General features: G+C 55.0%; 2 protein-coding genes and 1 pseudogene across 2 annotated transcripts; 1 reads left to right on the top strand and 2 right to left on the bottom strand.

Annotated features, from left to right (window-relative positions):
• Nucleotides 1–6,227: 6,227 nt before the first annotated feature.
• Kbtbd13 (kelch repeat and BTB domain containing 13) lies at nucleotides 6,228–8,264 on the bottom strand. Its single transcript, XM_004628817.2, has 2 exons — nucleotides 6,402–8,264; nucleotides 6,228–6,283 (listed from the first exon to the last, which is right to left on the bottom strand). Exon 1 carries the CDS (start codon nucleotides 8,231–8,233, stop codon nucleotides 6,857–6,859), a length of 1,377 nt encoding a protein of 458 aa, XP_004628874.1. The 5' UTR covers nucleotides 8,234–8,264; the 3' UTR covers nucleotides 6,228–6,283; nucleotides 6,402–6,856.
• Nucleotides 8,265–13,363: 5,099 nt separating this feature from the next.
• Rasl12 (RAS like family 12) lies at nucleotides 13,364–26,789 on the top strand. The gene is made up of 5 exons (XM_004628818.2): nucleotides 13,364–13,671; nucleotides 15,750–15,806; nucleotides 21,206–21,279; nucleotides 21,893–22,083; nucleotides 25,463–26,789. The coding sequence occupies exons 1-5, from the start codon at nucleotides 13,569–13,571 to the stop codon at nucleotides 25,836–25,838; spliced, it is 801 nt and encodes a 266-aa protein (XP_004628875.1). The 5' UTR covers nucleotides 13,364–13,568; the 3' UTR covers nucleotides 25,839–26,789.
• LOC111816070 lies at nucleotides 22,862–25,025 on the bottom strand (annotated as a pseudogene).
• Nucleotides 26,790–26,809: the final 20 nt, after the last annotated feature.

Here is a 26,809-nt window from a genome sequence, read left to right on the forward strand (position 1 = left end):
ACTTCTGAAGGTTTTACTGACTTCCTAGGTGAGGAGGCCACCAGAGTGTGACCACCCGCGCCGCAGGGGTGACACTTCCTCCACATCTAGCTCTTCAGATGGACGCGAGGCCCCCAGAGCCTGCCCCTTTACCCCGCGTCACCTCCCTCCCAGCTCCACCAGGGGGCGCACCATCCTGCACCCCTAAACCATAGGGGCTCAGGGGTTGAGCCCACAGGAGAAATGGGGGTTTGTGCTCTCCTCTTGGAGCTCCTATGCATGCCACATGCCCATCCATGGCTCTGCCCCAAAGCGCAGCGCTTTCTGGATTACTGACCGTGGGCCTGCACCTCAGAGAGGTTGAGCAACTCGTTGTTGAGCTGACAGCAGGAGTGTCTGAACCACTATGCCAGTCCCTGCTGCGAGCTCTCACCTGAGGCCATGGCTACCATGTGCCCCAAGCATGGGCTGTCATCCTCAACGACAGACACAGTGCAGTGCTGAGAGCTGAGGCAACTGGTGTGCTGTCACATAGCAGGAGTGGGCCTGGAGCAAGGGTCTCCAGGGCTCCCTGTGGTCCCTGGACCCCTCGGGTAACCACAGCGGCGGTCAGGTCTGACTGATCAGTAGGCAGCCAGGCCCACTTAGAGGTGGCAGAGGCTGGATGCCCAGAAGCTCATGCATCCACTTCCGATCCTGATCCCAGCCACTCCTCAGAGAGCTCCTTAAGGTCAATTTTTTCCCTCAGATTCAAGCAAGGGAGGCAGCCCTGCCTGGAAGACAGTCCTCGGGTTCTGATCACTGTAACATGGAGCCAAGTGCTGAGAGGGATGTTTCCCAGAATCCCTTACTGTGCCAGCCTAGCCACCTGGGACAGAGGCCCAGAAAGCCGAGGCCCAGAGGGCACAGGGCACACAGCCAGCTGGCTCCCGCTGGGAGAGGATGACAGCGCCATCACTCAAGTTGGTCATTAGAGGAGAGCTGAGGGGAGGGGCTGTTTACATGGGGCAAGGCCACTCCAGGGGCAGGCAAGCTGGGGACAGTGGGGCCTGGAATGGGAGGGACAGGGTGACCACCCCACCCAGGAGGCTGAGGGGAGTGCACAGGGAAGGCCATCTGCTGGGAGCTGTGACCTGAGACGGACAAAGGAGCCAAGAAACAGCCCCCTGGCCTTGCCCTCTGTGGGCTTCCACCTCCTTTGGTACCCTTCTCGGAGGCCCAACAGGCAGACTTAGGGGCATCCAGCACAGCTTTCTGATACTTCTTCAAAAATATTCTGTGGCACTCCACTTCCCACTAGCTTAAGGCTGTCTGCTCAGCGTTCAGGCTCCAGCTGGCCTCGGGCCTTCCAAGGCAGGCGTGATCACTGGTGACGCCGCTGTACCGTATTCTTCATGTCCGATTTACAGAAACCCGCTTTTGCAGGACCACACTGCTGGCGAGTCATGCAGCTGGGGCCAGAACCAGGTCCCCAGGGCTAAAGCCCAGACTTAGTGGCTCCACCAGCTTCTGCCCCCTGGGTTCCAAGCACAGCCTGTGGGACAGTGTCCCACTCGGAGCACTGTGCCCATGAAGGGTCATAGAGAAGGTAGGGGAGAAAGGAAGAAGGGAGGGGTGCATGGGTGGGAAGTTCTCACGTCACCCTGTGGCTACCCCCAGGGTGGCCAGGCAGAGCCAGCTGCAGGCCCAGGTTTCCCTCTGTTAATGAGCACTTTAAGGTTAGCACCTCTTTGCAAGCCCCAGGGAGAGGGAAACTAGTTTCCTGCAAAGAGAAGCTACTAGGCCTTTGAGAGGACAAAAGTGTGTGTGTGTGCGCACACACGCTCGTGTGTGCATGCGTGTGTGTGAGAGAGAGAGAGAGAGAGAGAGAGAGAGAGAGAGAGAGAGATGATTCTAAGGACCCAGATGTCAAAATACTACCAACTCCTTTATGACTCTTTCCTGAAACAGAGTACAAAAAAAATGGACACAGAGGGTTGATACTTATTTCTTTTGTGGCGTTGAATCTTTGCCTTGAGCTGCACTGCCCCACCCCACCCTCTTTATTTTTTATTTTGAGATAGGGTCTCGCTAAGCCTTTCAGTTGCACATGTTGGGCTCCAGCTTGCAGTCTTCCTGCCTCGGCCACCTAGGGCGCCGGGATTACATGCGCAGCTCAGAGGGGTGATCTTTCCAGGAAGGAAGAAGGGTGGAGCTGTGGGCCGAGAGTGGGCAGCCTGAGGACTCACTGTGGGGCTCATCCTAGAAGTCCTGGCTTGTGCTCCTGCACAGCGTGGTGGGAAGAGGATTTGGACAGCCATGGTGAGGTGAATGGCCTGCGCCCTGGTGGCTGAGTGAGACGTGCATGCCTCCAATGCCTGAGATCCCACAAACACCCCCCTTCACAGTTCCCAGCTGCTGAGACACCACAGAGGACCCCTTTTTTCCTGCTTCCCACGCCAGTGGGGGCTGCAGAGGACCTGCTGGATGAGACCCCTCTGCAGGGTCCCCTGTCTCTCCTGTGCCCGGGACTGGCACTCTCCAAGGCAGCCCTTCTCCTGACAGCTGTGTCTTCCCGCAGCACAGTTAATTTTCTGCTGTTCAGGGAAGTGACAGCAACTTGAAGCAAAGCAATTAGGATGTAAAAGAGCCCCAGCTGCTTGGAGCCAAAGGAAAATAAACAGACAGGCCTGTGTATACTCTGCTGCCAAGAGCAGCCATTCTTCATGGGCCGATTAGCACCGCCGGCCCCAGCCTCTTCCCCTCCCCAAAAGGAAGCGATGTGACCCAGGATCGCCTCTGTTCTCAGACCCCATTCTCCCCAGTCATGCCGCGGACTTGACAGTCTTCCTGGCCACCTGCCCGTGCCCAGGGCCCTGCAGAAATGGTGCCCTCCCCTCTGAGGCCCGAGCTTGCCACCTCCCTGTGGGTTTACCCTGATTGATTGATTGATTGATTGATTGATTGATTGGCTGATTGATTGATTAATTGATTGATCAGAGGATTCACTCATTCATTTGTCTGTTCATTCATTCATTGATCCTTTCAACAGACATCCAGTGAACACAATTCATTCACTCAGCAAATACTCATGAAGCCCCTGCAGTGTTCTAGTCACTGTTCTAGGTCTTGAGCACTTGATTCAGGGGGTGTGCAGTGGGGGTGTAGCTCAATGGTAATGGGCTCATTCAGCCTGCTTGAGGTTCGATTCCCCAATAGCAAAAAGCAAAACAAGCCCTCCCCCACCAAAAGAAATTCATGAAGTTCAAATTTTAGTAGGAGAAAAGAGACCATGAGTAAAGGTTAATACAGTGTGAAAAATGAGGCTAAATGGGCTGGCCAAATAGCTCAGGAGATTAAAGCCCCTGCAAGTAGGTGCAGGAGCCAGGGGTTCAATCCCTGGGCCTACCGTGCAGGCCCACTTCCAGGGCACGCTGAGACAGTGATTGAGACTAGGCGTGGTGGTGTGCACCTGTAATCCCAGCTCTTGGGAGGCTGTTAACAGGCAGATCACTAGGAGTCTGATCTAGTAGTGAGACCCTGAACACCCTGCAGACCCTTTCCTAAAACAAACAAACAAACAAACAAACAAAAAGGTGCTAAATGTTTTGGAGGAAAGAAACAGGGACAGGAGGTAGGGAAGGAGAAAAAGGGGAGGGGGAAGCTTAAGGTCAGGAAGGGCCTGAGAGTGACATCTGACAAAGACCTGCAGGGGTGGAAGAGAGGGAAGGGGAGCCAGGCAGAGGGATTTGGAGCAGGCCTGGTGTGTCTGAAGAATGGTAGTGGGGCTGGCAAGCTGAGAGGAAATGAGGTGGCGAGGTCCTGAACGGCCTTTGGGTTGCCACCCAAGGGCTCTGTGGGGAGGAGTGACTCACCGGTTGCCATGGCAATGGGTGGGGGGACAAGCAAGGCCACAGGCCCCCTGAAGGGGGCATTGGAAAAGCCTGGTTGCTCCTGCCCAGTCCCTCAAGCTACATAAACACACGAAGTCTAGGACAGTGTGGGTGAAGCCCCCAAAGAGGTGGGCACAGAGAGTAGGGTGAAAGGGAGTTGATGCAAAGGAGCCTGTCTGAAGCTGCCTGCCCATCTCAGAGTGTCACCACAGGAACATGCATGCTTCTGCGTTCAAAGTGGGTCCCGGCCCCTTTTACTCATGTGACCTCTGAGTTTGGGTTTGGTTTTTTTCTCTCCTTTGAGAGAGGTGCAGAGCTGCTGCTGAGCTACCTAACACTTAAAATTCCTAAAAACTTGCCAGGATTGTTGGAACACATCTGTAAAGCCAGCACTCAGGAGGCTGAGGCAGGAAGATCATCCCCAGCCTGTACTACATAGTGAGACCCTGTCTCAAAAAAACCAACCAAACAGACATCTTAAAAACTCCAGAAAGTCAACTGTGGGAAACAGTTTACTCCATGTGATTACTGTGCCGTTTTAATTCTGCACAAAAGACATCTCAGAATTCCTGCTTGGAGTGAAGAACTGCCAAATGAAGGAGCCAAACAGGCCCAGCTACTGCCCCCTGCGCAGCCCAGCAGTTCTGTGGGTGGGAAGGCCCGAGCTGACAGGCCTCAGGGTCACATATTTCACATATTCAGCGCTGGTCAGGAGGCCAGAGCAAAGAGGAGGTACTCTGTGTTGCTAAGAAAAATGATCCAGATGAGAATGGCAGCACTTGTGTGCAATGCCAGTGCTCTAGGAGGCTGAGGCAGGAAGGTTGCAAGTTCGAGCCCAGCATGGACAATTTAATGATATAGCAAGACCCTGACTCAAAATGAAAATGAGCTGAGCATGGAGCTCAGTGTGAAAGCCTGGGTTAGAGGGAGAGAAGAAGAAAGAAAGGGGGAGGAGAGGGGAGGGAAGGAAGAGGAAGAGGCAACTTTGGGAGCAGGGCATAAGGACCCCAGGTCTTTTCAGCATCCCCAGGTCAGGGCTGAGCATCAAAGGTATTTAATTACCCAGCAGCAAGTACCTTTGTTCTCCCAGCTTACTTGCTGATTAGGGCTGTGCCTCTGAGGTCTCACGCTACCCTGAGGGTGCATGTGCCCAAGTACAGAGGTGCTTCTAGGACACAGCCACAGATATGATGGTTTTATTGCCCCATAAAACAATATCCAGTTTCATCACTAACCCAGCAAACTTACTTCAGCATGTCTTTCCCAACTTAATATACAAATCTGTCTTTCAAATGCTCTTTCTGACCGGCTTTGCCCTCTACTGGTTCCACTACAAATTGAATCAATCACTGACATGTGATAGAAAATATACTTTGGCAGAACCAGAACTGAGGGGCTCTGCAGTGCTGGGTGGCTTTGGGCCAGCCAGTCAGCTTCTCCGCGTATCTCACTGGCTGCACAGCGAGGGCACCGGCTCCCAGGAGGACATTGAAGAACTTTGTAGCATTCACAGGAGCTGACAATCAGGGTTTACTGTTGTCACTCATTGGACAAGTCTATTCCAGGGATGGAAGGTCCTGAATGAAGGTGGCCTTCTGTATACTTGGAACACCAGGGTAACCTGAACCAGTGTCCTGCCCAGAAGCCAATCCTGGATGTCCAAAGGGGATAAGACTTTGTCTAACAATGCAAGTCAGTGGCAGGTCCCTAACCAGTGGCCCCCACAGTTTGAGTCCTTGCAAAGCCTCATTTTATTCTGCAGTTTTGGAAATGCCCCTAGCTAACAGCATAAGGCCTCTACTCTGACTCTTGTGTGCAGCTGCTGTGTATAGACACACTCAGAATGATGTCACAGCCAGGAGTCCAATGAGAATGCTGGTAGCCAAGGCCAGGCAAACAAGGAGCTGGGTCAGCCCATCCTGCGCAGAACAGGTGGAAGCCAGCAGACAGACAGAGGGACAGGAAAAGCATCCATTCCAGGCCCAGGAATAGGCAGGAGCATTGGCTGGAAGGAGAAATGGGGCCTGTAGGAATACACTGAGGAGTGAGGCAGGACTGGGCTCTCACCTTGAGTGATCTGAATGACCTGAGGCGTGAGGGTTAAGGCTCCACCCTCCCTGTGGGGATGGCAGAAAAGGGCAATGGCAAACTTCATGCCCTCTGACCGTCTATGTACCCAAGGGAGGATGTAGGGAACCCTTCCCTCCCCCACAGGCTGCACCAGGAACAGCCCAGTTGCCTCCACCCACAGTGCCTCAGCCTCCAAGGTTCAGGGGTGCACCTACAATCAGTCCATGCTCCTCGCTCTGAAAGCTGTTCATTTCTCTTCTCCTATGTCTCACTTGCCCAGTCACGCCTTTTTTTTTTTTTTAAATCAGCATGTTGTTTTCAATCCTTTATGGAGGGAGACAAATATGTGTAAAACTTTTGTCCTAAAATATTGTCTTGGGGCTGGGGAGATGGCTTTGTGGAATAAGCGCTTCCCTGGCAAGCGCAAGGGCCTGAGTTCAATCCCTGGTTCCACCACAAAAAAAAGAAAAAAAAGAATACCTAAAATTGTCTGGTTGGGACTGAGCTGTCCGGAGGTTGATCTCAAGCTCTGTGGCCCCTGGCCAGTGACCACACCTCTCCTAGTACTGTACTGGGCACAGGTTAGGCACCTAGTTCTTGCCCACTGATCGGCGGTTTGGTTACTATCACCTAATCCATGTCCAGCCATGCTTGATTAGTGGCCCAGTCATGTACAAGCATGGGTTACTCAAATCCTAAGCCACTACCCCTCCTGCTAACACTGTGTGACCCACCAGCTCTTGGCAGGGGCCAAGCGATCTGAGGACTCCAACCCCAGCATCCTTGGTACTCCCTGAGAACCTTGGTTTGCATCACTAGACCAAGAACCGATGGTCTCCATAGGTCAGAAGTTCTCAGAGGTCCCCCGGGCCAGCTTCACACTCCGCCTCTGCTCAGGGACAATTCTGGGTGCCTCCTCTACAGCCACTCTGAGATCACAGCTCTGGCAAAGGCAAGGCCACAGGTCCAGGTGCGCCAGGGGGCAGCCTCAGCAGGAAGGTTTGCAGGGATCCGGGCCGGGGAAAGCCAATCTTCTCTCTGAGCAGCCGCCAGGTGCCTTCTTCGATGGCATAGAGCAGCGTAGACAGGCGGTTGACCGTGTAGACCGTGTCACCGCGCACCACAGCTGTGAAGAGCGCTCCCTTGCTGTTGACAAACTGGCCTGGAAGTGCTGTCCACTGTCCGGTGACCAAATTGAGACAGTCGATGGCGCAGTGCAGGAAGTCGTCGGAAGGTCCGTTGCGCACCACGTACAGGCTGTCGCGATGGGCCACCATGCAGTGGCCGTAGCTCTGTGGACGCCGCAGCTGGGCCACCGGTTGCCATGCGTCAGTCCGTGCCACATACTCCACGATGGTCGTGGTGTCCGCAGGCCGCCACAGGCACACAAAAAGGCGGCCGCGCGCCTGGGCACAGGGAACACCCGCGGCAGGCTGTGGCAGGTCGGCTACAAAGCTCCAGCAGCCGGTGGCTGGATCATAACGTTCCACGGAACTAACGGGTGTCCTCTGGAACTCTCCCCCGATGGCATAGAGGCAGCCATCGAAGCCGGCCAGCGCCAGGTCGTAACGCGGCTGATGAGGGCTGGGGAATTCGTTCCAGGTGCCGCGGTCAGGGTCGTAGCAGAAGCCGAGCTCCACCACCTCCTTGCTGGCGCCCCGCACGCCACCCACGATGTACAGCTTGTTGCCCAGCGTGGCCACGCCCGCCAGCATCGTGCTGGCCTCCAGGGGCAGCGCGGCCAGCGTACGCCACGCGTCCTCCTCTTCGTCCAGGTAGCACATGGTGCGCGACTTGTCCTCCAGGAAGCCGGGCGCGGGCGTGTGCGTGCTCAGCGCCACGTAGTAGCTAGGCCGCAGGGTGGCCACGTAGGCGCGGGCTTCAGGCAGTGCCAGCCCGGCCGCCAGCTCGCAGGTGCTGTCGCGGATGAGGAGCGCGGCGCTGTGGAACACGTCGCGCAGGCCGAAGACGGCGGCCGCGTCGCACAGCAGAGCGCAGTTGTCGGACGTGAGGCTGTGCTCCAAAAAGCGCGCAAGCGCCGGCGCCTGCAGGAAGGCGGCGCACTCCACCGCCTGCAGCAGGTCGTCCTCGGCTGCCAGCGCCGGCCGCTGCCCGCGCAGCACCTGCAGGGCCGTGCGGAAACCGTCGGCGCTCAGCGCCCCTAGACGCACCTCGGCAGCGCGCGCCTCCCGCATGCCGGAGCGGAAGAGGCCGCGGAAGAAGCCGCAGTGCTCCACCAGCAGGCCCTGCTCGGCCTGGAATAGCTGACCGTCCACCCACACCTGCACCGGGACCTCGGGGCCCCGCGGCATGCTGGGCCACTGGGGCCGGGAGCCGTGGGCCACCAGCACTGGGGCTCCCCTTTGCAGAACAACTTCCTCCGGGATATAAATACCTCCCTGGCTAAAGATAGTACGGCTCATGTGATTTGGTGGCCAGCAAGCTGCGTGGCCACCGGCCCGGAGGGCATCTGGAGACCTGTGGGGTCACTCTGATAGAAGTGACAATAGTGGCCGGATACTGAGCGCCTACTGCATGCTGGGCCCTGAAACAGCTGTATGCACCAATAGCCCTGCTGCACAAATAACCAGGTTAAAGTTAACTCTAACCATATGCCCTTGTGCAAAGCAAGGGTCCTAACTTCCAGCCTCGTTTTCCATCTATTTTATTTATCTTTTTGAGACAGGGTCTCACTATGAACTTCAGGCTGGCCTTGAACTCGCTTTGTAGCCCAGGCTGGAACGTGCAATGATCCTCCTGAGTGCTGGTATGACAGGCGTGCATCACTATGCTAGTCTTCTTTATCCTTAAAGTGACACCTATTTTACAGGACTGAGGCGGTATCTGCAAAGCATTCTGAATGAGACTCAGTTTGGGCTGCTTGTCCCGGGAGGCTCAGGGGGAAAAAATCCAGGACAGGATTAGTCAGTACTCAGCTCAGGCCATGGGCTCAGAAGGGCTGGTGGTGGGGTGGTGGGTGGGAGGGAGTTGACCAAAATGAGTGGTTCAGGATCAGGGCTCTAATATGGCCTGAGTTTCTGCCCCTGCTTCTGAAATGAGCCTGAGGCTTTTGTGAGTTTCAGTATTGTTTGTGTAAAAGGGGAGGAGAAGCGTCCCCGATCTGCCAATGAGTGGCCAAGAAGCTACCTGTGCAAATAATCCCGATGCGGTTGGAAGTGAGCAGCTGATGTCTGTTGTTCATTTGCCAGACCCCGAGTCGCTGTGTGGTTCTGGACTCTAGAGAAGGAAGAAAGGGGTGTGTATGTCTGTGGGAGGGAAGAAGAGTTCTGGAAATAATAACTTTTTTTTGCTGGTAGTAGGGATCTAGTGCAAGGCCTTTGCACAGAACTGTATCCCCAGCCCCTCATAGTTTTATTTTATTTTAAATTTATTTATTTATTTATTATTTTTATTATTTATTTATTTATTTGATACAGGGTCTCACTACACAGTTCAGACTTGTAGTGATCTTCCTGTCTCAGCTTCCCCAGCAGGTGTGCACCACTGTGCCCAGTTCCTTTTTAGTTTTAAAGTTTATTTATGTTCATTGTGAAACAGGGCCTTACTAAGTCACTAACTTGCCTAGCCTTTGCTTGAACTTGCAATCCTCCTGCCTCAGCCTCCCAGAGAATTAATAAGTAGGCTTAATAAGTAGGCTTATACCCTGACACACTGGCTCTATTTTCCCATCACACTTGCTGCAGGGCTCCCAAAGTAAGGACAATGTCTACAGTGTCTCCTCCATGGACCAGAGGGCACCCTGGGACAGTCCCCATCTGACCAGGAGCTCCTCCAGGGTAGGATGGGGGTTCCACTAGACAGACAACAAAGCCAGGTCTGGGCTGCAGAAAGGCTCAGGGTCTGCTGTGCCTTCCTTCCCAGCCCTCAGCCCCTCCTCCAAGCGGTGGGGGTGCCCAGTAGAGAGGGAGGGAGCGTGGGATCACCAAGAGGCTTGGTCACATGGCCAGAGATTGACAGACCTAGGACTGGAAGCAGCCACTTTGAATCTAGCACAGTGGTGGTGAACATCGATGGTGCAGGTGCCACAGCCGACTCTTTGCACTGAAAGCTCTAAGAGGCCCACCATCTCTGGTCTGGATTGTGTGCTCCTGACCGCTATGCTTTGCGGCTTCCCTACATTACCTATGCTGGGCAGTTAGGTGGCGCCTTGGGCTCCTGGGTCCAACCTTTTGATTACAGGGGTGGGGACGTGGCTGGGGTATGGGGTAGAGGGAATCGCTGGCCCAGGCTGCCTGCTGCTCAGCCCCCAGCAGAACTTTCCTAGGTGCTCTGCTGAGACTCTGAATCCCACAGTGTCAGGTGGGAGGAGTTTATGGTCATCTTTGCGTGCCACTTGGAACCTGAGGCCCAGACCCTTGGTGACTGCTATTGATCACTGTGTCTGTCCACTTGGCTGCACCAGGGTGGGGCTGGCATGCTGGGGCCACTTGGCTGAGCCTGGGAAGCTGGAAGCCTGTAGGAGGCAGCCAGAAATATTTCCCATGATCTGCCCCAGGGACCAAACAGGAAGAGGAGGCGGCAACCAGGGAGTAGGCAGGAGTCCCCATAGGATTTCCCAGGCCCTCTGCCAGCTTCTCATCTTCCCTGAAGCCAGGCACTGGCTGAAAGAGCCAGGAAGGTCCAGGAAGCAGGCATGACACCCCCTCCTGGGGCAAGTGGGGGCTCTGCACTGGCTTTGTGTTAGCTTGCTTCCAGAAGGATCCATCCCTGGCCTGGTCCCTGAGGCAGAGTGGGTCGGTCTAGTGCGCCACCAGCTCTCAACTTCCTGCAACCGGCTTGGGGAGAGGATCACCGAATGGGGCGTGGCTCTGGGGCGGGCCGTTGGTCCCAGTCTGATCCCCAAGGGTGCCGCCTGCTGCTGGGAGCCTTTCCTCCTCCCAGGCAGAGAGTCCCTTTGGGACTTGGAGAGGACTCAGTAGCATCCTGGCTGTGGGCGGCCTCCAGAGTTCCCAGGCCCTGGCGACCCCGCGCTCCCTCCCTCTCTACTGGGCACCCCCACCGCTTGGAGGAGGGGCTGAGGGCTGGGAAGGAAGGCACAGCAGACCCTGAGCCTTTCTGCAGCCCAGACCTGGCTTTGTTGTCTGTCTAGTAGAACCCCCATCCTACCCTGGAGGAGCTCCTGGTCAGATGGGGACTGTCCCAGGGCGCCCTCTGGTCCATGGAGGAGACATGGTCCTTACTCTGGGAGCCCCTGCAGGAAGTGTGATGGGGAAGCCCGGGCAGTGAGTAGCTTGCACTGCCTGGACCTGGAGGAGGAGTCAGAATCCCTGCCCGTGTGTGTGTGTGTGTGTGTGTGTGTGTGTGTGTGTGTGTGTTCTTGGAGGTTGAACCCACTGTGCTGAGCTATCCTCCTAGCCCTTCAATTTTTTTTCCAGTCCCTAAAGTATGGAGGCTTGGCTGGGACTTCAACTCCTCCTGCCTCAGTCTCCCAAGAGTGCTCCAATTGCAGCCGTACACCATCACACCTGGCTCTTGCCTGGGCTTTGCCTTAGCTTGTGAGAGCTCCCAACCCAACTGTGACTCAGTTGTGCATCTGGGAAGCGGAGTTTGGATCTGACTTCTAGGTTTCTGTCCAGCTTTGGCATCTGAATTTATCACCAGAGCACCACAGGAGTAGTTGTCCTGTCTCCAGGAAAGGTGGTGGCATCGCAAAGGACTTATAGATTCTTAGTTTTTCTGGAGCGGCTCCTGGAGTCACCTGGAGCCAGGCATCAGGAAGGCCTCCTGCAGCTGCAGGTCACATGAGAGACAAGTACCTGCTGCATGTCCTGCCCTTCCTTAGGGGGCAACAGCCTTGGTGGCCTGAGGCGGGGAAGTGAGCTCCTTGCCCTAACAGAATGACCTCTCACCTGAGCTCAAGGCTCCAAACTCCCACTCTCTAAACTCCTGCCCACCGAGTTCTGGGTCGGTGGGTGGGAGCTGTGTGCTGCAGAAGGCACAGCAGGAGCTCGCTGCTGCTTTTGGGGGCCCTGAGCCACGCTCTGGGTGGGACTTCCTTGTTCCTTAAACCTTCATATCCTCCCTGAGGAATTGAGGCCCACAAGGGCCAGGTAGCTTATTCGAAGGCCCAATAGTGAGGAACTTGATTCCCAAGACCTTTCCAGGCCACTGTGGACAGCTGGAGAAGTTGAGGAGACTGAGGGTTGGGACAGGGACCCACAACCTGCAGGCGGGCACATGTCTTCCCAGGCCTGACTCTGAGCGGGGCTGTAAGGAGCCAGGCACAAGCTGGGAAGTGGCAGAGTCCACGTGTGCAGGCTGGCAGCACGTCCCTAGCCCCGCAGTCCTCTGCTGACAGTGGTTCTCTCCTCTCAGGGCCCCACTGGGAACTGCTCTGTCTGTACAGGACACACAGGACAGGCACAGTGGTGGGGCTGGAGCTGGCCCTCCACTTTCCCAACTCCTACAGCTTGAAGGGAAACCCTGGGCTGTTGGCTGTATGAGCAGCTCCGACCCAGGGTGTGATGGAAACAAATTCCCCCGGGCACTTAGAGCCTGAATAGCACACCTGGCTTACTGTGATCACCCTAAAAACGTTCCGCTGAGTCAAAATTCATGTGCAATCCAGGAAAAGTTTCCCTTCATGCTGTATGGGCCGGGTTGCCGTGGCTGCTTCTCTCGTGGATGAGTGGGATGGGTGAATAATCAACTGGCCATCTGAGGGACAGGGGACAGGGAAGAAGCATAGTGAGGCTCCTGTCCCCTTCCAGGCTCCAACCTGGAAGTTTTCCAGAAGATGGGGTGGATTCTGTCATTCTCTTACGCCGGAGTCACTTTGTGGCATTTTAGATTTATTTCCCCTTGCCTTTCATGCTTACAGCTGGGGACACAACAAGAAGCGAGGAGACTCACCCAAGGTCTTGCTACTCCTTGATTCAGGGGAAGGCACACACCAGATCTGAAGTGTCTGGGTTCTTGGTAGCCTCCTGCCCTGTCACTAGCATTTTACCCCGAGGCCCAGGGCAATGGCCAGGTGGTCTTCAGGCTCACCAGCAATCCCACCACTGCCTAGGCAGGACAGGGAGCCAGGTTTTAGAACAAACGTCCATTTACGCAACGGACAGCTAACACGTGCAGCGCATTAGCTCTCATCAGGAGAAACAAACCTGGGTGGATTAGGTGTCGGAAGCTGAGCCACACCGGCACAGCTGTAGGAGGGGCTCTCACGCCTCTTGCCATGAGCCTACATTCTGCAATGATGCCCGAGTGCCCCGCACCCAAAGGCCGGGACGGGGGTGTAGCGGGCCAAGGGTGTGATCTAAAAGTGCCAGGCAACAGCGTCAAGCTGGGAGGCGTCCTGGAGGAGGAGGCAGGACGAGTGGTGGGTCAAAGAAAGGGGAGGGTTTTCTTGCTGCTGGGAAAAGACCAAGGGAAAAAGGCTAGAATCAGGGTCGTCTGTATTGGGCCGTTGGCCGACACGGAACCCCCTACCCGCGCCAGGGAGGGACGATCCCTTAAAAGGAGTTCGCGGCTCGGCCCCGCCCGCCGCCCCTCCCCCACCCGCGGCGGGACGCGAGCGCTGGGCTCGGACCGCTCGGCGCCGGGTGGACACCGACGGGCTCGGGGACGCCGGCAGGCGCGCGGCTGGGGTACTCGGTCCACTCCGGGGCGCCCTCTGCGGTCGCCATGGCCTCGGTGTTCGGAAAGCCCCGCGCTGGCAGCGGGCCCCCAAGTGCACCCCTCGAGGTCAACCTGGCCGTCCTGGGGCGCCGCGGGGCCGGCAAGTCCGGTGAGTGGCGCTGCCCAGGGCGGGGCCCGGGAGCTGTGGCTTTGGGGGGCCTCTGAGATTTTCTTCTTTGCCTCAGTTTCTCCGTTGCTGGCTCTCTCAGCTCTTCTGCCTTTGTGCGCAGCCCCTCCTTCCGGTTCTTCCGTCCTCTGCTTCTGCCTGCCTCTTCCCTCTGTGTCCCTGCCTTGCTTGGCTGTGACCCTTAACTGTGCCCTCTCCCACCCTGAACCCGCTCTCTCTGGGTCTGCAAACCCTCTCCATCTCCACTCCATTTCCCCTCCCTGGGGCAAGCAGAGAGCCTGGGTGACCTTTGAACTTGGCTATAGCCTTCCTACTCCTTGATTCAGGTTGTCACCTGCGCACAGATGCGCCCCCACACATACACCCACACCACTGAAGAGAGTTGGTAGAAGTTCCTGGCATTAGAACATTTCAGGCCTCCCCAGTTCCTTGGGATCTGGGGACAAGCCTTGCATGCTTGTCAACTGTGTTTATTTCAAGTCACACCCATCTCTTGATGTTTTGGAAATATGCTGGGCTGTGACAGTCCCAGGTGGCTGAAACTTGTCTTTTTTTTCCCCCTTCTAGAGATTGAACCCAGAGCTATTCACACTGAGTTATAGCCCTAACCCATGTTGTCTGTCTGTCTGTCTATCTGCCTGGCTGCCTTCCTGTCTGTCTATGTATGTATGTATGTATGTATGTATGTATGCATCTATCTATCTATCTATTATTAATCTTTTGAGACAGGATCTCTCTATGCAGTCCAGGCTGGCCTTGAATTCAGTATGTACTCCGTGCTGGCCTAAACTCACAGAGATCCTCCTCTCTCAGCCTCATGCATGCGCTACCACGTCTGGCTTTATTTTTAATTTTGAGACAGTTTCTTGCTAAGTTCTGAAGTCACCCAGAGTGAACTTGAACCTGCCATCCTCCTGCCTCTCAGTGTCCCAGACGGAGGGACTGCATGTCCAGGGCCATCTTTGTCCCACACCTGACTCTGGGACTTGTCTGTGAAGAACCAAGACCTTGGGCTTCCACTGAGACCATTTCTGCCAATGCTGAACTGTGCCTTCACCACTCCTGACTGCTGTCACCATAGACTGAGACCCCAGATAGACCGTTGGCCTTTCTCTGCTGCTGACAGCTACAGCAGCTGGGGGACACGGGACCTCTCCACTGGCTATCTGTCCAGTTATGCCTCTCAGCAAGTGTCACCCTCTCTGCTCAGGGTCTCCAAGACTCATGGGGAACAGGGACTGCTCTGATTTTGAAGCCATCTGCTGGCTCTGAGAAGGTTCCCAGGGTCTGGTTTTCCTCCAGAAAACATTTGTCCTTGTCCATTTGAAAATCAGTTTGCTGTTTGTAGCTCTGCAGCTGGTCCAGGTTAGCTGGTGACTATAAGAATGAAGGAATTTAAACCTTCACATCTATTACCTCAGCCTTTGTTGGTAAACTGACCCTGTGAGGAAGCCTAGGAAAGAACTGAAAGGCTTTCTTGACTTCATAGCAGGCTGGTGGCGGGGCTGGCTGACCCTCCCTTCATGAGGTTACACTCGGACAACCTAGGAACCTCCCAGTGTCCTCTGTCTGCAAGAGCTTTGTCCTGGAGTCCTCCATCCTGCTGGGAGAGACGAGGAGGCCCTCAGAGAGCTGAGCCTTAGATGTGGACTCCAGGACCTGGGTGCGATTGCTGGGGCCTAGATGTCTCCACACCTTGTGTGGAATCCTGGCCCTTGGGGCTCAGACCCTCAGCGGCCTCCACCCCAGCTCCACTCCTCTGGTCTCTCTGGGTTGCAGCCACAGCTGGCATAGATGCCTGTGCTTTGGAAGCTCTGTGATGCCTGCTCCACGGTGAGGCCGTGTCCCCCCCATTGGGACCACACCAGGCTGACCTGAGTAACCGACCACTATGTCTGGGTCCCCACCAGCACCCCCTTAGCCTGGCCTCTCCTTACCTTCTTGCTATTAAAAACAACCCTGGGAGGGTGACTACCCAGGACTTGGCCCCCGGATTTTTGGTTCCTTCTGAGCTGCACGTGACCACAGGAACTGAGACCCTCTCTTTCTCCTTCCCACAGCTCTGACTGTGAAGTTCCTGACCAAGAGGTTTATCAGCGAATATGATCCCAACTTGGGTAAGAAACCAATGGTCTTTGGGCCTCCTGATGCCCGCCTGTGCCTCACCTGGTGTGCTCCCAGGGACTGGCATCTGTGGACAGCAGTAGGCCCCTCCAGGATAACTCAGCAGTGGGGAGATTATTTTTTCTGGCATTGGGGGTTGGATTCAGTACTTTCTCACTGAACTATGTTCCTTTTTTATTTTTATTTTTTATCTTTTAGTGGTACCAGGGATCAAACTCAGGACCTTCGCTTGCCAGGAAAGCACTTATTCCACTGAGCTACCTCCCTGGCCCCTGAACTACATTCCTGGCCCTCTTTTATTGTACAACAGAGTCACACTAACTTTGCTAAGATGCCCAGGTTAGGCTTGAACTTGTGGTCTTCTTGCCTCAGCCTCCCAGAGCGCTGGGATTCCAGGCACAGGCTCCCAACGGGGGAAATGTTTTAAGTGTCGCAGATCCCCCCTCCATGGCCCATTAGAGGCAACCTGGAGGTTGGCCCAACTCAAAGAACTGAGAGGCTGACTTGCCCCCAAATAGGAGGTGTGGTGAAACTTTCAAAAATGAAAATAAAAAAACTCCAAACATAGCAGATGTCCACATCCAAAGAGGTGTTGTTCTTTTACAGGGTCACTCAGTGTTCTTTTCTAGAAAAGCCGGGCAAGAAAGACATTTGGAAAATACTCTGGTGGTGCTGGCTTCAGACTGTTTGTTTGGTTTTTTAAATTAATTTTTATTTATTTATTTGTGTGTGTGTGGCCAGCTCAGCCCACCAGGGGGCGGGGCTGGCTGGCATGTGGTGCTGGGGGATTGAACCGCGGTCCCTGTGCTTTGCTAAGCTTGTTCTAAGTAGGTGCTTTAGACCACTGAGCCATCTCACCAGCCCTTCAGACTGTTTTTGAATGCATGAAAAAAATCTAGTCTTGCTTTTTGCTGATTGTGTGGTACTGGGGGCTGGCCCAGGGCTTTGCACATGCTAGGCAAGCTCTCCTCCTCTGAGCTCTATCCCAGACCTTTGTAAAGTTTCCTTTTGACGCAGGGTTTCACTAAGTTGCCAGGCTGACCTCAATTTGCTGTCCTCCTGCCTCAGCCTCTTGAGTAGCTGGGATTAGAGGTGTGAACCACCACACCCCATTTGTCTTGTGTTGTAGTTGTATCATGGTATATTGGAAGAAGGGATATTTTCATAGCTGTCAGCTAGGTTCAAACACTTGCTTTGCCAATTATTGGCTGTGCACCCTTAAGAGAGTTGCTTACCTTCTCTGAGCTGTTGTTTGTTTCTCCGTCTGTAAAATAGGAGTACAAATACCTGTCTCAGAGAATTACAATGAGGATCCAAAAAAACAATGCAGGAAGATCCAGCCTTGCCTTAACCCACAGGCAGCATCTGCTCTTTCTTCTTCTAAAACCCAGTGGCTGAGGTTCCCTCGGATTAATCCGATCACTGCTCTTGAAAATATTTTCAGCTGCAGGATATTTTCCTAAAGTAACTTCTTACATAGAACCTTAATATTTAAATGAAAGCAGAATTTTATTGGTTCCAGTGTTATTTATTTATTTTTGGTACTGGGGATCAAACTCAGGACCTTGCACTTGCCAGGCAGGCAATTATGCCAACGAGCTGTCTCCCTGGCCCAGTTCCAGTGTGACTTAAACCTCACATTTATAACTTTTTGTTTGTTTGCTTTTTATTTTTATATTTATTTTGAGACAGGATCTTACTATGTAGCCCAGGCTGGCCTTGACCTCATGATCCTCCTACTTCAGCCTCCCGAGAAGGGAATTTGGTGTGCTCCACCAGGTTATTGCGCCACCAGGCAGTGACATGTTTTATGAAACCTCTCCTGGGACCGCTAGGGCGTCTGAATGGTGACAGGCTTTGGGAAGTGGTGTTGGGTTAATTCCTCATTGATAATAATTGAGTAAGCATTGGTAGGAAGTCTACAGTGGGACCCAGGCTTGGTGACACAGGCTGTACACCCTAATGGTGCAGCAGGCCCCTGTGAAATGCCACTAGGATGCCCAGAGGGAAGAGCTGAGCCCACTGGTGCCCCCAGCCCTCTGGGTGAGGTTGGGCAAGGGCACTGAGTCCCAGGACCTAAGCAGGGCATCCTTAGGGGCCACTTAGGCTTATTTATTTATTTTTTCATAAATACAATAATCCCTTCCTCCAAAGAGACCTTAACAGAGTGCCAGGATGTCAAAGCAAATTTGGGTAAATCAGGAGGTTGTAGGATAGGTGATGTGGTGACAATCATCAAGGACTTTGATCAGTAGAGGTCACCTCCTGGGGACATGGGATGCAGTGTCCTGCTGGCTGGGCTGGGGCTCAGGAGAGGACAGAGCTGGAGGAACAGAGGACAGGGGAGATGAAGGCTGGGAGGGATGACACGTGAGCAGGCAGGTGTCTGGCAGGGAACAAGGGGGTTCCCAAGGACATTCTTCCCCATTCAGGTAGTGTGTGTGTGGGGGGAGATCTGCTTGTACGAAGACCTACTTCTGGTGCACCCAGCATTCAGACCCACCTGGCATCCTGCCTCTTCCCTGGCACCCCTCTTTCTCATCTCTCCTTCCCGGCCCCAGTCCATTCCTTGCCCCAGGGTCCTGGATGAGCCTGTTCCAGCCTGTTGAGTAGCTCTGGGTTCTGACCTGGTGGTGGAATGTGTACAGTCAGACTGTGGGGGACTGGGCAGCAGTCCTGAGCTGCAGAGACTTTTAGGGGGTCTGTGGCATCCCTGAAGTTCTGTTCTACTGCTGGGAACTGCCTCAACTTTCTGGTTTCTAGTCCCCTCTTGGTTCTAGCAGCAGCTTGGTCTGGGGCCCCAAGTCTCTTTCTGTAGAGAGAGCTCAGCCAAGCCTCCGACAGATGTTGGCAGACGGCTCTTTTGCCTTTGCCAGGGACTCCCAAGACCTTGGGTGCATTTGCTCCCCCCCATACCCCAGAAAGAAACTTGAGCCTAGTTCCATCAGGGGACACAGTACAAGGCCTGACATAGCCTCTTCACTGGGGTATGAAGTTTTTTTTAGGACTATCCTTCAGAGAACTCCTATTATTATCAATACCCATTTTACAGGCAGGGAAACTGAGTCTGAGGATGCAGTGATTTGTCGAAGACCACAGAGAGCGTCAGGTGCCAAGGAAGATGAAAAACCACTCTACTGAATGCAGTAGCAGTGCCTTGTGTTATGGGGGGCTGCATCAGAGGCCCATTAGCCCTGGGCTCTGAGCCTCAGTTTCCCCATCTGGAAGATGGGATGAATAGCCTGAGCTCTGACACTGCTGGACCTGGGCCGAGCGTGGACTGTGATTGAAAGCTGGTAGGAAAAAGAGGTCAGTGCCTGTGAGGGGCTTTGCCGTGCTGAGCCCTCAGAGCAGGACGAAGGTGCCCAGAACCCTGCTTTCTCACAGGAGGTGGGGACAGTGACAGCTTCACCTCTGTTTTCTCTCTGTTCCATACATGGATCAGACTTTTATGGGCGCCTTTTAAAAAATGATTGTTGCTATCAATGACAGAAAAGTACTTTGCATGTGAACTTTTTTTTTCTTTTCTGGTACTGGGCTTCAAACTTAGGACCTTATGCTTGCCAGGCAGGTGCTTATGCCACTGAGCTATCTTCCTGGCCCTGGAAAGGTACTTCGGGACAGCTCTTTTCTCAACCCTAAAGTGCACAGACTATCAACGAGAGCTAGGAGTTATGGAGCGCGGACATTTGAGGACCCCAGAGCGCCCCGGGTCAGGGAGGACTCAGCGTTCCTTGTCCTCCCCTGCCCTCTGCTCAGAGCTGGGCTCCAGCCGACCCACCATGCAGTTGGGGTGTGAGGAGCCTGGGTGGGGAGCCCACCCCCCCACGCTCAAGTCCCGTCTACTCAGAGGGTGCCCTGTGGCATGGGCGGATGAAAGGCTCATGGCTGTTCAGGATAGTGGGGGATCATGGCCAGGCCGGATGGGACTTTGTGCCTGCTGGAAGGACCGAAAGGGTTGCACCAGACAACACTGGAAGGAAAATAAAGACAAACCTGAACATGATGTCGGCATCTAAGGCAGCTCTTCTTGGGCCAAATATAGTTAAACATTTGGGGCTTGTTTTCCATTTGACATTTTTTTTTTTTTTTTTTGTCTTTGCATAAGGGCAGCTATTTATCCAAGTCCCTAGAGCAGGCTGGGGAACGAGGCCCTGTCTGTGATTCATGCTGGATGCGAGGGGCCCTGGCGAGCATCCAGGATGGCCTGGCTGCCAGCTGCACTCGGGGGGGTGTACCTTCAACCAGGGCAGGGGTGGCATCTCACAGGGGCTGCTGCTGGGGGTAACATGCCCCAGGGGGTGCCCAGGGGAGGGTGTGAATCTGTGCCCGGGTCACAGGGAAGACTGGGGGTGGGGCCACTCCTTGGTAGTGTGGCAGTGGTGCCTTATTTACGTGCCTGAATGCTGACCTCTAGCCACTTTCTGAAGTTTGAGGTCATAAGAAATGGAAAAAAAAAACAAAACCTTGTAAAATCCAAAGAAGTTCAGTTCATGGTGGAGTACCAAGGTCGCTGTCTCAGTCTGGTAATTGTGTTTGGGTTATATAAGGAGTTAGTATTGGGGGCAGCGTAGGGGAATGTGCTCAGGAACACTGCGCTGTTCGGCAACTCAAGAATCTGAAATGGTTTCAAAGGAAAAAAAAAAAAAATCCGCGAGGAGCGGGAGCCTGCCCTGGCTGCTTCAGCACTCCCCAGCACCCAGCCCTTTCCAGGTGGTACCGGGCCCTGGGCCCGTCCAGCCCCGTATAGCCCGGGACGTGGGCTGCCAGGCGCAGGCCAGGAATACGCACTTAGCACAGCACTCAGCACACGGGAAAGGAACAGGCTTGGAGACTGCTGGCCACTGTCCCTCCTTCGTGCCCACTTTCCGATGATTTCAGATTCCCCTGAGATCTGAGCTCGATCTGAGCCTTGTCCCCAAGGACATGGCTAGAAAGTAGCCAAAGTTGGCTTTGGTTCCCCATCCGCAGTTTAAAACTTTTCTGCCATCACACAGACTAGGATTATTTGTAAAGCCCTCTTGGTGCTTCTCCTTGGGGCCCGACCTCCCTCCATCCAAGATGTCATGTGCTTCTCTCTTCCCTCCTCCCCACTCCCACCGGGGCAGGCGTTGTGTTTGGAGTCTCCCGTGCGCCGTGTCCTGGTATTGGACAGGCTTGCAGTTTGGGGAGGAAGGGCTGGCGGTGTCATTCCTGAGTCTTTGCTGCTGGCTAGCCAGGTCTCTGGACCGCCACTGTGCCCTGCTGGCCCATGCTGCAGGGTGTGATGCTGTGGCCTGGGATGCTTTGAGCCCTGTAGGTAAAGCAGTGTTTCTTGGGCGGGAGTCCTCCCGCATCCATGCTCAGCTGAGTGGCCCACCTTGCCCGACCTGACTGATCCTCTGTGTTGCAGAGGACACCTACAGCTCGGAGGAGACTGTGGACCACCAGCCTGTCCACCTGAGGGTCATGGACACTGCAGACCTGGTAACCACCCCGCTTCCCTTTGGAGGGCAGAGAATTTGGGTCCCTTTGAAGGAATCCAAAATGAAGCAGTGATTTCCCTGAGCCTGGATCTACCATCTGCCAAATGAGGATGGGATGGGGGCTGGGCCAGTTGCCAGTGGCAGCTCCGGACCCGGTGCCATGGGGCTATTCGCTCATGCACACACACAGACAGGTGTTCCTGGTGAGAGCCCTGTGGTTATCCCCCTGGCCCTTCCTGCCTCCCTTGCCAAGGCCAGATGCCAGCTATTCTCAGAAGCCAAGAGGGCAGCATGAACTTGACCCGAAACCAGCAGTGTCCAGACAGCAGGTCCCTGGAGGGGCTGTACCAGGTCCTTGGCCCTATGCCCACACAGCCAAGGTCTCCAAGTCTCTGGTTGGGTGGTGGGAGGGGGTCACGGGACAATGTCTCCTTTCACACCAAGCCAAGTCCCAGCTCAAGTGCTCCTTTGAAAAGGGCTCGGGTGGGGAACAATATACAGAGACCCGGCGTGGGCAAGCAGGAGGGATGGCTCAGGTGAAGGTCTCTGTCCCAAGGCCGTGACCTCGTGTGCCCTCCCATGCCCCCCTTGGGGGGCTTCTCCCCTCACTGCAGGACACCCCCAGGAACTGTGAACGCTACCTGAACTGGGCCCACGCCTTCCTGGTGGTGTACAGCGTGGACAGCCGCCAGAGCTTCGAGGGCAGCAGCAGCTACCTGGAGCTACTCGCCCTGCATGCCAAGGAGACGCAGCGTGGCTACCCAGCCCTGCTGCTGGGCAACAAGCTGGACATGGCCCAGTACAGGTGAGTGTGGTGAGCGCCTGCGAGGACAGTCATGCCTGAGGAAAGGTGTTGAAGGCATAAGGTAAGTCTAGGCTTCCCAGCAGCCAGCGACCAGGAAGGTGAGGCTGGACCCCAAATCTCAGAACTGAAGCTACTCCTTCCGTTCTCATGGGCTTCAGTGGTTTCTCTCAGCCTCGCCTTTCTTGCCTGAGCCAGTGTGACCTTCTGGTCCCACCCCAGTGGCTAAATGATTCCGGGCCCAGTTCCATTCCTGGGTCAGGCTGTGAGGGGCCCTTGGGTCAGGTGGCTGCTCTGGTTCAGCCAACTCTGCCCCACCCGGTGTGGCCCCCGGCACACAGGCAGCTCGTCTTCGACAGGCTGGACTGGGCCAGAGGGTGGATGACCACAGAGTCGGCAGCCGTATTTTGCTTGGCCAGCGCGGTGCTTGACAAGACAGGAGCTGGAATGTTTTGGGGTGGGGCCTGCTCCCGCCCCATGGCCACCGCCTAGCTGTTCCCCAGGTTCCTCTCCAACTTCTGCTGGCCCAGAGGCAGTTGAGACTGGGATGCCACACTAGATGAGTAATCCCACCGGAGTCTCCCTGGCAGTCACTGTTCTGTCCCCCAGCTACCTACCCAGCCCCCCTCATGGGCTACCCACTCCCTCTCAGGCCCTAGAGCCCCTGGGAACTGGTATTAGCAGAGAGGGGACCTGTTGCCTAGAACAGGTTGGGTAGGCAGTGGGAGAGGGGAGTTGGCTTCCTGCAGGGGACCTCAGTCAGGCCCATAAGAATGGCATGTCAAAGCAAGGGGAGTTTGGGGGTGGGGGGTGGGGGTTGGGCCTGCATGAGGGCCTCCAAGTACCTGACTGAGTAGGCCTGTTTTCGGTATGGGGAAACAACCTGCAGATCACCGTGCATTGCCAAAGGGAGGGTCTCCAAACGGTGCGGAGCCGCTGACTGAGAACACAGGTGGAGTGAGGCAGCGTTGGCTCCCTGAGGATGTCATGCTGGTACACACACACACACACACACAGACACACACACACAGAGGTGGGGTCCCCCCGGCCTTAGCGGTTCGGGATCCTCAAGGCCCACTGGATGCTTTAGCAGCTGCCCCAAGGTCAGCATCCCCCACGAGTGTCTTGCAAGCTACAAGGTGGGGATGGGGTTGGGACAGTGGTCCCCGAGCCTGGTAAGTTCAGCAGGCTGCAACAGAGTAGGAAAAAGGACAGGACCTGTCGGCCCTCACCCACAGCTGTGAGTCTGTGAGAACCCATAAGTCACTTCCTGTGAGGACAGAGTGCCAGTTCAAGCTTGTGAGGAAGGCAGAGCCTGAGAGTTCTCTTTCCAGAAGGTTCCTCAAGGGGTGGAAGGCGCAGACCACACACAGCCCTGGGGGAGGGTGTTAGGTGTGCTGCTGCCGACTGCTGTGTTCCAGTTGCCTCCTCCCTGTCGCCCTGCCACTGGTGAGCAGGACCCGTCCCCACCAAGGCCCACTCTAGGGCCTTCTTTTTTTTGGTACACGGGATCAAATTCAGGACCTTGCACTTACCAGGAAGGTGAATATACTGCTGAGCTGTATCCCTAGCCTGGCATGGGTAGGTGTTTTTTGGGGGTGGGTACTGGGAATCAAATTTAGGACCCTGTGCCTGCCAGGCAAGTGCTGTGCCACTGAGCTATATTCCTGGCCCCACCCTCAGGCTTTCTTTCTTTCTTTCTTTCTTTTTCTTTTTTTTTTTTTTTAATCCTGCCTCAGGTTTATTTGTACAAAGAGCACAGGAGGACACCAGCCCCCACAGATGACACCCCAGGGGTCACAGCAGTCTTTCTGTTTTTACATCAGCAGATAAGAGGCTTTTACTGTGGAGCCTTCACAGGGGTCTGGGCACCTTTGGGAGCCTGGGCTGGAGCAGAAGCTGGAGCCTGGGCCTTGGCTGGAGCCTGGGCCTTTGGCTGGCAAGGCCTGCGACCCTTGGCAATGTGGGCATGGATACGCTTCCCAAGCTTGGGGTGGGCGATATAGGCAAGTTGAGTGAGCCTGCGGTTTACTCCCTTTGGAATGATCTTGGGCTTGATCTCCCTGGGCTTGACGAGGGCCTTGATGGCCCTGGCGCGTGCACTCATGGCCTTGGTATTGTTTGCTTGTATCTTCCTAAAGCCCTTCTTGTGGTGCTACTTGACAAAATGCATGTTCCTGAGGAACTTAGGATCTACCTCCTTCAGAGATTCGTATCTTTGTGAGTGAGGTTTCTTGATGCCATTTCTGTGCTATTTTCAGGACTAGTTGTACGTGGTGTGGTTCTTGGACTTGGCCATAACTGCACTGTAAACTGCAGCTGCCAAGCACCTGGAGCTGCCACCTTAGGATCTTCTGTCACCTCTTGTGCTGTGCCACTGTCCCTGGGAACGATGGGTAGGGCAGCCCAGTATCTTTGGTTTTGACCCCCAGACCTCTTCCATCCCAAGAGCCATCCAGTCTGCTCTTTCCCCTGTTCTCCATTCCAAAGCATTCAGGTCAGAAGCTTCCAGAACCTTCTTAACCTCAGATGATCCATCCTGTCATCACAGGAAGTGGCAGAGAACCAGGCAGGGAAAGACACTGGCACCTCTCTTTGTGTCCCTCTGCTCATGTGAAATGTCACCACATCCTCCCTGGGCAGGAAAGCAGACACACCCATTAGTCTTGAGAGCTGTACCTGCCATAGGCTTTCAGAGTCACCTCTGTGGTCCATTCAGTTGCCTTTCGAAAGCCAGGGTGATGGTGGCTCATTTCCTGATCGAGGGCCCTGTGCTGTGGCAGAGTAAGGAGACTGGGAATGGGTTTCCTTTAGTCGTAGGCAGGTCTATCTGGGGCACTTTGGCCTGTTCCCCCACCCAACCTTCATCCTCAGTTTATCAGCCATTGTGTATCAGGGCACTGACCTGAACCAGGTACTGTGCTAAGCACTCAGTACCACTTGTATTTCTTCTTCTTCTTCTTTTTTTTTTTTTTTTTTTTGGCAGAACTGGGGATTGAACTCAGGTCCTTGCACTTGCCAGAGAAGCGCTTATTCCACTGAGCCATCTCCCCGGCCAATAACCACTTGTATTTCTTTTGATACTGGGAATCAAACTCACGACCTCACGTGTGGCCAGCAGGTGCTGTGCCACTGAGCTATATCCCCAGCCCTAACCACTACTTATATTTCTTATTTTATTTTTTTAACCACTTGTATTTCTTAATCCTGGCAATCCTGAGAAGCTGAATTCCCCATCCCATTGTGTTGATGAGAAAAAACGAGCTGGGGTGGGGATTGGGATGAAGATGCAGGCAGCCCCAGCCGGGTGAGGAGTGGGGCAGGACCCTCCACGCCTGCCTGTGCGCCTTCCTCCCTCACTGCCCCCGCTTCCTCCTGCCAGGCAGGTGACCAAGGCCGAGGGCGCAGCTCTGGCGGGCCGGTTCGGGTGCCTGTTCTTCGAGGTCTCCGCCTGCCTGGACTTTGCGCATGTGCAGCATGTGTTCCACGAGGCCGTGCGAGAGGCTCGGCGGGAGCTGGAGAGGAGCCCCCTGGCCCGGCCCCTCTTCATCTCGGAAGACAGGGCCCCGGGCCACCCTGTGCCACTCACCGCCCGGCCGGGGTTGGCCAGCTGCACTTTCAACACCCTGTCCACTGTCAGCCTGAAGGAGATGCCGGCCGTGGCCCAGGCCAAGCTGGTCACCGTGAAGTCATCCCGTGCCCAGAGCAAGCGCAAGGCGCCCACCCTCACCCTCCTGAAGGGCTTCAAGATCTTCTGAGGCCCCTTCCTGGCAGCCCAGGTTGGCCACTGGGGCAGCTGCAGGTTTTAGGGGCTGGCTTTCAATGCCAGCCCTTCCCACCAGTGGACCAGCGGCCCCCTCCTGCAGCACCCAGCGGCGTCCCCACCCTGTCAGCCAAAGCCACTGCGTGGGGTGCTGTACTGTTGTTCCTGGCAGGCCTTGGTCTCTGTGGTAACCACTGCATCTAGGACCTGGAGGGAAACAGCCATTGCCGCAGCCCAGAGACCTGGGGCCTGCAGTAGTAGGGACAAGCTGTGGCGTCCGCTCTGCTGCGGTGACCTGTTCTGCTGCAGCTCTAGCCAGGCTAGCTGCGTCGTGTAGTGGATGGACAGCTCCCAGAGGTCGACGGGAGAGACGGCCCGGGGTCCTGGCGCCACCTGGTGGGAGGCAGCGGCAGCACAGCTGCCTAGAAGTTGAAGCTCGGCGGTTTTGTCTTCTGACTGCGCCGGAAACCAGGGCAGCAACCCCCTTTGATGCATGAAAGATCTGCTTAAGTTAATTATACAAGAAAGCTGGACAGGACAAGGGGCTCCAGGTGGGAGTGTTCCCAGCGCTTTGCCTTTCGGAGAGGGGAGAAGGGCACCTCCAGGGGGCTTTCACCATGGTTTAGGGTCTTCTCCACACTTTGCTAAGGACTCCATTTGCACACTCTCATGACCAGGCTCCTCAAGTCTAATGATCGAGGATGCAGAACACAGTGTACTCCCTACTGATGGTTCCAGGGCCCAAGACAGCCTACAGAAGGCAGGTCAAGTGCTACCTGGTGGCCGCCAACTGCGCGCTCGCTCACAGAAACTGCCTAAAGTTTATAGTGTAGTTTGGCAGGACCCACAACCTTCAGATCTGAGCTTTCCAAGCCCACTTTCTTTCCTTTTTCCAGCACTGGGGATTGAACCCAGGGCTACATCCTCACAGTGATCTCAGATCTTTTATTTTTTATTTTGGGATAC

The sequence above is a fragment of the Octodon degus genome, unplaced genomic scaffold, assembly GCF_000260255.1.
Source record: "Octodon degus isolate 3935 unplaced genomic scaffold, OctDeg1.0 scaffold00026, whole genome shotgun sequence".
Taxonomy (NCBI): domain Eukaryota; kingdom Metazoa; phylum Chordata; class Mammalia; order Rodentia; family Octodontidae; genus Octodon; species Octodon degus.

What these genes read in the sequence shown, in the direction of transcription:
- Kbtbd13 (XM_004628817.2), bottom strand. Translation starts at nt 8,233, where the DNA reads ATGCCGCGGGGCCCCGAGGTCCCGGTGCAGGTGTGGGTGGACGGTCAG.
- Rasl12 (XM_004628818.2), top strand. Translation starts at nt 13,569, where the DNA reads ATGGCCTCGGTGTTCGGAAAGCCCCGCGCTGGCAGCGGGCCCCCAAGT. An exon ending in CGAATATGATCCCAACTTGG is followed by an intron (nt 15,807 to 21,205) that starts GTAAGAAACCAA and finishes TCTGTGTTGCAG; the next exon opens with AGGACACCTACAGCTCGGAG. An exon ending in TCATGGACACTGCAGACCTG is followed by an intron (nt 21,280 to 21,892) that starts GTAACCACCCCG and finishes CCCTCACTGCAG; the next exon opens with GACACCCCCAGGAACTGTGA.